At 36.0% G+C, this 9,471-nt stretch overlaps 1 protein-coding gene across 1 annotated transcript in view; it reads right to left on the bottom strand.

Annotated features, from left to right (window-relative positions):
* Positions 1-9,471, bottom strand: part of LOC108308392 (ATP-binding cassette sub-family A member 3-like) — a 154,478-nt gene that overhangs the window by 95,409 nt on the left and 49,598 nt on the right. The window contains exons 10-13 of the mRNA XM_017534180.2: positions 6,616-6,745; positions 4,628-4,782; positions 4,239-4,392; positions 3,407-3,619 (exon numbers count right to left, since the gene is read on the bottom strand). Coding sequence (XP_017389669.1) covers positions 3,407-3,619; positions 4,239-4,392; positions 4,628-4,782; positions 6,616-6,745 — 652 coding nt within the window. The remainder of the gene's footprint in view (positions 1-3,406; positions 3,620-4,238; positions 4,393-4,627; positions 4,783-6,615; positions 6,746-9,471) is intronic.

The raw sequence follows: 9,471 nt of genomic DNA, 5'->3' as shown, positions 1-9,471 counted from the left end.
AAAAAAAAAAAAACTCCTAGCAAAATGGAATAAAATGAAAATTCATCAAACTGATAACAGGTTTCCAAGGAATCCTTCAGGAAATCTCATACTTTATGATGAAACATTGCACATTTCCCTTCTAAGATAAGGAACAAGGCAAGTCTGTCTACTTTTATCAATCCTATTTAAGAATGTACAAGTCCCATATAAGACAATAAGGCAAAAGAAAAAGATAAAAGCATAAAGATGAAAAAGAAAGAAGCAAAACCTTTTGATTCACAAGTAATAGGATTCTGCATAGAATCTACAAAAATATCATCAGACCTAATGTATGAATAAACAAGTTTACAAGATACAAGTTCAATATAAAATTATTGTATACATAAATACTAGAAGAAAAGCATCGGAAAATGACATTAAATACTCTCATTTACATAAATACAAAAAATGAAATACTTTGGAATAAATTTAATGAAAGATCTCGACAATGAACACAACAAAATATAGCCCAAAATGGCCTAAACAAAACCTAAATATAAACCGATAATTAATATGAAGATCATATATTGGAATGCTGGATATTGAAGATGACCATTCTTCCTAAAAAGATATATATTCACCCTAAGCGAGAATCATACCCCTAGACCAACCAGCCACAATAAAAGATATATATTCAAAGAGTTCCCAATCAATATCCCACCAGAGTTTTTTGTAGAATTTGACAAAATGACTCTAAGATCTACAGGGAAATAAAAGTGCCTAAAATTGTTCAAGCAATTTTGAAAAACAAGAAAAAAGTTGGCAGACTTATGTTACCTATTTTCAGGACTTATAAAGATTCAGTATTCATGACTGTTGTATTTGTAAAAGGATAGACCTACAGAATAACAAAACAATAGAAAAAACAAAAGTAGGCCCGCTTATAGTCCACTGATTTTTATCAAAGATGCCAAAGCAATTCAATAGAAAATGGAATGTGTACACTTTTCAAAGGAAGACATATGTGAGGCTAACAAACATATAAAATGCTCATCATCACTGGTCATTAGAGAAATGTAACTCAAAACCACATTGAGATACCATCTCATGCCAGTTAGAATGGCGATCATTAAAAAATCTGGAGGCAACAAATGTTGGAGAGGATGCGGAGAAACAAACACTTTTACACTGTTGATGGGAGTGTAAATTAGTTCAATCATTGTGGAAGACAGTGTGGCGATTCCTCAAGGACCTAGAAATAGAAATTCCATTTGACCTAGCAATCCCATTACTGGGCATATATCCAAAGGATTATAAATCATTCTACTATGAAGACACATGCACGCGTACATTCATTGCAGCATTGTTTACAATAGCAAAGACCTGGAACCAACCCAAATGCCCATCGATGACAGACTGAACAAGAATAATGTGGCACATATACACCATGGAATACTATGCAGCCACAAAAAATGATGAGTTTGTTTCCTTTGTAAGGGCATGGATGAATCTAGAAACCATCATTCTCAGCAAACTGACACAAGAACAGGAAATCAAATACTGCATGTTCTCACTCATAGGCAGGTGTTGAGCAATGAGAACACATGGGCACAGGGAGGGGAGCATCACACACTGGGGTCTATTGGGGGGGACTAGGGAAGGGACAGTGGAAGGTGGGGAGGTTGGGGAGAGATAATATGGGGAGAAATGCCAGATATATGTGATGGGGATGGAGGCAGCAAACCACATTGCCATGTGTGCACCTATCCAACAATCCCGCATGATCTGCACATGTACCCCAGAACCTAAAGTACAATTAAAAAAAAGAAAAAGAAAAAGAAAAAGGAATGTGTTTCAGCAAATGGTTCTGGATACTCACAGGGGAATAAAACCATCAACACCATTCACAAAAGTCAACTTAAAATAAATAATAAACCTTTAGAAGCTAGAACTGTAAAGTATCAAGAAGAAAATATAAGAGATCTCTGCAACTTTTATGTAGACAAAGATATCCTAGAAGGGACATAAAAATCTTCAAAAAAAATAAATGAGAAACATTTACACTCATCAAAAGATACTATTAAGACGAGTAGGCAAGGAACCCATTTGGATAAATATTTCACAATACACGTATCTGACAAAGAACTCACATGAAGAATATGTGAAAAAAACTCCTACAAATGTTCAATAAAAAAGACAACCAACTTTCAATACTGGGCAAGAAACTTAAACACTTCACAAAAGAATTTATACAAATAGTTAACTTACACATGAAAATGAACTCAATATAATTATTCTTCAGGGAAATGAAAATTAAAAACACATAGATACTGTTTCACACCCGCCAGAATGACTAAAACCCAAAAGGCAAACCAAAATGTTGGTGTGGGTATGGAGTAAGTGGAATTCTCAAACATGCTGGCTGGTATAAAGTATTACAAGCACCTTGAAGAAACTTTCAAAACATCATACACATAATTTTTGACCAAATGCCCCACCAGTTAGTACCAAAATACTCAACTACTAAGTATTTTTATCCAAGATGAATTTTTAAGCAAGAGAAATCTTTAAGTTCACAAGATGGATTTTTAACCAATAAAGATCTTTCATTCATAGCACATTTATGGTATTTGAATTCATATATCATATGCTGGAAATGACCTAAAACAACATAAAAATCTATGAATATTTGAATGTATGCACAATTGATCCATGCAACAATATAGATTAATCTCAAATGTATTATGCTGAAGAAACCAAGAACAAATTATAATATATCGTTCATTTATATGACATTCAACAACAGGCAAAACTAATATATGGTAATAAAATCAGAAAGTAATTGCCTCTGGGAGAGGTTAATTGATGAAAATAGGCTCAAAAAGATGTTCTAGAGTGATGGAACTATTTGGTGTCAAACTTTTATTTACGGAGTCAAAGAAGACTGAGGTATAGGTAATTTTGAATAATGGCCTTAGAAAGGTAAGGAAGCTATTAGGACATATTTGGTATTTTACAGTTTAGAACATTTTTTCATATTGCAATACATTATTCTGCTCATATAGAAGCAATTCAATATTTCTTTGAAAAACAAGAAAAAGAACAGAGATAAATTTGATTCCCTATCTTTCCCCTATGATCCATCAACCTGTCTGTCTTGTCTGTCTATCTATCTCTTTGAAAGCACAAATGCATTTGAGCAAATTACAATTTAAGTAGAAGCTATACGGAAAAAAATGAAAATAAATTTTGGATAATACAATAAACATAAAAAGGGAAATAATTTTGAAAAAATGAGCATTATTTTAAAGCGTTCATAGTTGAATCCCAATAGAACAGAGGAAATTGCTGAAGTTTTGAGTATCTAGAAAAAAACAATGAAATGTATGTTTGAAGAATATTATTAAGGCATCAGTATCCTAAGAATAATCAAGGAGAGAGAGACCATATATTTTTTTCAGGAAAATTGAAGAGCCACAGCACCGCAGGGATCCCTTGACCATGATGGCTATGCGGTCACCCAGAACATCAGCTTCATCCATGTAGTGGGTGGTCAATAGGATGGTACGATCCTGTTTAAAATGCTGCAGGAGATCCCAGGTGACCCTTCTTGAGACTGGGTCCATGCCAGACGTTGGCTCATCAAGTATCACTACCTGAAGAGCAGAAACACAAACGACCATTGCTAAATATTATATACCGATACGACTATTGTCTTTCCAGTCATGGAGCTTACTCTAATTTCGGTTTTTCACTTGTTCAACTAGGCTGAATAGTAAGTTTAGAGGCCAAGTGTAGTGGCTCACACCTGTAATCTTAGCACTTTTGGAGGCTGAGGTGGGAGGATGACTAGAGCCCAAAAGTTAGAGCAACATAGCCCTGCCCTTACAAAAACATAAAAAATTAGCTGGGTATGGTGGCATGTGTCTGCAGTCCCAGCTACTTGCAAGGCTGATGGGGGAGGATTGCCTGAGTCAGGTAGGTCAAGGCTACTTTAAGCCATGATCATGCCACTGCACTCCAGCCTGGGTGACAGAGCAAGACCCTGTCTCAAAAAAAAGTTTAGAAAAAACTGAATTAGGAATGGTGGAATAATTTCAAACCTATAGCCACTTTATACCAACAAGATTGATAATGTGAATTCCATATGATTTTCATTTAGGAGGCTATCTTTAGAATGTTAGCTCCATATCAGTTCTCAAATTTGTGTCAGCTGATTCTTTTGGACTAGCTGCAGTGTGCAGTGGGAATCCATATTTGGCTTTTTTTTTTTTTTTTGGAGCCCCCTATAAATGCTATAATGATGGAGAGTTTGCGCTTCATTCCTCCGCTCAGCGACTTTGACAATTCATTACGCTTTTCTAGCAGGTTAAAAGTAGTCAGCATGTGGTCAATTTCCGCACGAGTCATCTTTCCATGTACTCCTTTTATCTAGAAAGAGGAGCCAGAGTTTACATGGCACTTCAATTTTATTCTTAGAAACATATTACACCAGACTTTTTTCTATCATTCATGTAGTAACTTATTCCCTTTGCTTCTTTTTATGTTTAAAGAAGAATTCATCAAAATCGATTTTGAACTTTCTAAGAATAAGGATATTCACAGTAGCTAATCTACCTGAAGCACATGAACAGACTGGGAGAAAAGGAATTTATCTTTTGCTCACCCCACAGTAGAAATGAAGGTGTTCCGATACTGTCAAGTAATTAAACAACAGGTTCTGCTGGGGACACAAGCCCAGCGATTTCCTAATGTGGACCATGTGCTTTGAGATATCATATCCGTTAATATAGGCCTTTCCACTTGTAGGAGGATAGAGACCTAGAATCAAGGAGAAAACATAACAGAAACTTAATTTTCATAAGAGAACATGACAACAAAGTACTTATTAGCATCTCAACTTTGAAATCTACATATGCATAACTCATTAGCATTAGCAATATTTCACAGCAAAGACAATTCTACAAATCATTGACAGTTATTTTTGAGGTGATGAACTTAGAAGTAATTTATTTTGTATTTTCCTGTTTAACTGTATGTTCTGTTTCAATGTAGATGAATAAGTGCAAATCATCTGAATAATAAAAAGCACGAGAGTGTTATATTACAACATACCAGGATTGCCATCAGCCATTTGACATTTATGAATTCTGTTTTAAGCTGTACATTGCTTTAAGGTTTATATGGTAAGCGCCAGGACAATTACTAAGAAAATAAAACTATATAGTGAGAAAAATCATTAAAGGAATTAAAATGTTACACTAAAAAATATTCACTGAGTGCAGGCCAGGTACAGTGGTTCATACCTGTAATCCCAACACTTTGGGAGGCTGACACGGGTGGATCACTTGAGCTCAAGAGTTCGAGACTAGCCTGGGAAACATGGCAAAACCCTGTCTCTATTAAAAATACAAAAACTAGCTGGGCATGGTGGCACGTGCCTGTAAACCCAGCTACTTGGGAGGCTGAAACACGAGAATCGCTTGAACCCAGGAGGTGAAGGTTGCAGTGAGCTGAGACTGTGCTACTGCACTCCAGCCTGGGTGACAGAATGAAACTGTTTAAAAAAAATGTACTTAATGCAAAAATAAATAAATAAATAAGAGAGAAATAGAGGAACAAAAAATACATGAGACATAGAAAACCAAAAGTAAAATGACAGACAATAAAAAAATATGATCCAACTCTATGCTATCTGCAGAAGACACACTTCAGACTCAATGACATAAATCGGCTGAAAGTAGATAGATGGAAAAAGATGTATTTATTATGCAAGAATATTTTCCTGAATACATGTTTCTTCATTTGCCAAATGCCCTTAGAGAATTTTCAGAGTCGCCCTTAGAGAATTTTCAGAGTCTTTAAATGATTAGGTATTTTGTCAATTTTTACAGCTTTGCTTGTTTCATTAGGGTATGCACCTGATGATCCAAAAGTGGAATATTATTATTTTATTGCTTAAATATTCAATGGTCTAAAGAAATGTTTACATATAAGAATTTTTAAATTCCCATATATATGATCTCAACACTTTCATAATCTCTGGTGCTCTTCATTTCTTCTTGCCAACCTGAGTTTCATTCTGGAATAATTTCCTTTCTGCCTGAAAAACTGCCTTTCTTGGCTTTCTCCACTCCTTTCTGGGGACAGTCCACAATATAATATATCTTAGCAATTGCCCATGGGTGGTTGAAAAAAATGAGTATTCTGCTGAGTAGAATTTTCCATAAATGTCAATTAGATGCTGTTGATTAACAGTGTTGCCAAGTTTTTCAGTAACTTTAATAATTTCTGTTTACTGGGTCTATCAATAGCTAAAAGAGTGGAATCTCCAACTGTAATTGCAAATGTATCTATTTCTTTTTTCAAGTCTATCAGTTTTTGCTTTGAGCATTTTGATGCCCTGTTCTTTGAATTCAAATTAAGAATTGCTATGTTTTCTTGGTAGATTAACCTTTTTATAACTATGTAATGTCCTTTTCCATCTTCCCCAAAATAAATACTAATTTTTAAATTTTATAATAGTTATTTTCAAACTTCAAAATAGATTATTAAAGCACATATCTCAGAAGTCACTATGCTGTAAACATCAAGAGGATACATGAATGTCTCATTGCTTTATCTACTGTTTTTTGAACAGAGTGGAACACCTACCTGAGAGAATGGATAGAGTAGTAGATTTTCCTGCCCCATTATGTCCTAGAAGAACAGTGATCTGCCCCTCATATAAATTCAAAGACAAGTCCTTTACAGCTATTTTGGTAGTGTTGTGCCCTTGGAATACCTATGGGAAAAATCCCACAAATACTAACTTTATCACAATCACATTGAAAGAACAAGCTCTCATATCAACTATCAAAGACACAATACATCATCAGGCATGAGAAGAAATATCAAAGTGTAAAAGAATGAAACTAAGAAAATAAATATTCAAAGACATAACATAAGGTTTAGAATTTCACAGTAGATATACAAACATTCCCTGAGCAATCTTATCCATTCCTGCTCTCTTTTTTATGTGTATAAACTTAAGGGGTATAGGTCCCATTTTGTTACATGGATATATTGTATAGTGGTAAGGTCTGGGCTTTTAATATAACCATGACCCAAATAACAAACACTGTATCAAGTGAGTTTTTCATCTCTCATGCATCTCCCACACTCTCACCCTTTCGAGTCTCCAATGGTTGTCATTTCACACTGTATGTACATGTATATACATTGTTTAGCTCTCACTAATAAGTGAGAACATGTGGTATTTGACTTTCTGTTTCCAGGTTGTTCCACTCAAGATAATGGTCTCCAGTTCCAACCATGTTACTGCAAAATACATGATTTCATTCTTTTTTATGGCCGTGTATATATACCAATTATTTCTTTATCCAATCATCTGTTTATTCAATGGATGATTGCTTTGTTTCAATTTCCATCTTGAACTTACAATGCCACAGTCTTCAATGAATTAGTGTCTTCGGTCTAATTTAGAGAACTGTCAATTGAAAATCACATGTGGATATTTATCTTAAATTTCTGAAGACTATCAGTGCTTCTGCTTAATATACAAAAAGTTGGAAAAAGAATCACTCCTACTCTGGCAACAAGTAGAAGCCAAATAATCTGCAAAATTATAACTTTTCTTGAACCCATCTTAGAGGTAAGTTTCCCAGGACACCAAGTAGCCTAAAATTTAAAAGAAAAATAGATACTTTCAAGGAGAGATGGCATATTGATATTTACTTGTCTGGAGCAGACATGGGTACTTAAGAGCCAACATGAGTGCTTATACAAGCTACTAAGAAGATTTTGGTTAGATTTTTAATAAAAATGAAGTGAAAACAGTTAAAGAAACACCATACTTAAATCGAAGAGTTGGGATTCAAGCCCATATCATTAAGAATTAAAGTGTATTTTCCTTCCAACACAACCTATAGATGGTGAATAAAGGCAAATGTCTTGTGTAATAGAAAATAAATACTATTTAATTTTTAAAATCCCAAATGGTGGTAGGTATTTTCTCCCTAAGTGTCTTATACTGTCTTCTCCATAGACCTAAGCATCAGGCTTGTAAATGCTTGTTTGAAATCTCTACTTGGACGAACATCTAAAGTTCCTATATCCAAAAGTGAGCTCTGAATTTCCCAAACCTTCACTTAAAAACCAACAATAAACTAACCAAACTGTGACCTTTCCCCAGTATCTCCAATATCCATAATTGTTCGATTAACCTCCCGCCCCCGCATTTCCTTAAGCCACAAAACCAACAGCCACATTAGTTTCTTCCTTTCCCCACAATCTCATATCCAACCTATACATAAATATTCATTTATAACCATAAAACATGTTTTGCATCTTTTTTTTTTTTTTTTGAGACGGAGTCTCACTTTGTCGCCCATTGCTGGAGTGCAATAGCATGGTCTTGGCTCACTGCAACTTCCACTCCCAGGTTCAAACCATTCTCCTGTCTGAGGCTCTGGAGTAGCTGGGATTACAGAAGCCTGCCACCACACTCAGCTAATTTTTGTATTTTTAGTACTGACAGGGTTTTATCATGTTGGCCAGGCTGGTCTCGAACCCAAAGTGCTGGGATTTACCATACCTGGCCTGTTTTGAATCTTTATACTGCGATCTCCAATGCCATCAGCCTAGTCCATGGTGCCATCGTATCCTACCTGAGCTACTATCAAAGCTTCCAATTTGTCTTCTTTCTTTCACTCATAGTCCTCACAGCAGCCAAAGAGGTCCTGCTTGTCCAGTTGTACACTGGCACCACTTTTGATTCAAAACATAATGAACATATGAAGCTCCTTCCAACCCCAGGGTTTTGATTTTTTTCTGTCTGAATTTTTGTCCCTAGTTTTTCTTTTTTGTTTTGGGACAGAATCTATCTCTGTCACCCAGGCTGGAGTGCAGTGGCACAATCTCAGCTCACTGAACCTCTGTCCCCAGAGGCTCAGTGGCAGGCGCCTATAATCCCAGCTACTTGGGAGGCTGAGGCAATTCTCCTGCCTCAGCCTCCCAAGTAGCTGGGATTACAGGTGCCCGCCACCATGCCCAGCCAATTTTGTATTATAGTAGAGACAGGTTCACCATGTTGGCCAGGCTGGTCTCAAATTCCTGACCTCAGGTGACCCACCTGTCTCGGCCTCCCAAAAGGCTGGGATTACAGGCGTGAGCCATCACACACTGCCTGTCCCTAGTTTTTCAACAATCTGGTTCATTCTTATCTAGTCTCAGCTCCAAGGAGACTGTTTCAGGTTTGAGTTTCTAGGCAACAGTTCTCAATTAGAAGATTAGAATGTAGTATGAAAGTTGTCCAAATCAATACGAGGTCACTTCTGTTAAAAAAACAAAAAACAAACAAAAACCTTAATAAATACATCTAGAGAAGGCCATGAAGAGAGAGTTCTCATGCACAAATGCCTGATAACAAGAGCTATCACAAAAGGCTCTGCAGAAACCACAACCTGGCAGCTGGGCGCAGTGGCTCACATCTGTAACCCCAGAACTTTA

This window comes from Cebus imitator, unplaced genomic scaffold (genome assembly GCF_001604975.1).
Source record: "Cebus imitator isolate Cc_AM_T3 unplaced genomic scaffold, Cebus_imitator-1.0 Scaffold85, whole genome shotgun sequence".
NCBI lineage: Eukaryota > Metazoa > Chordata > Mammalia > Primates > Cebidae > Cebus > Cebus imitator.
The sequence above is the reverse complement of the archived record's forward strand: the minus strand, read 5'-3'. Positions and strand labels throughout refer to the sequence as shown.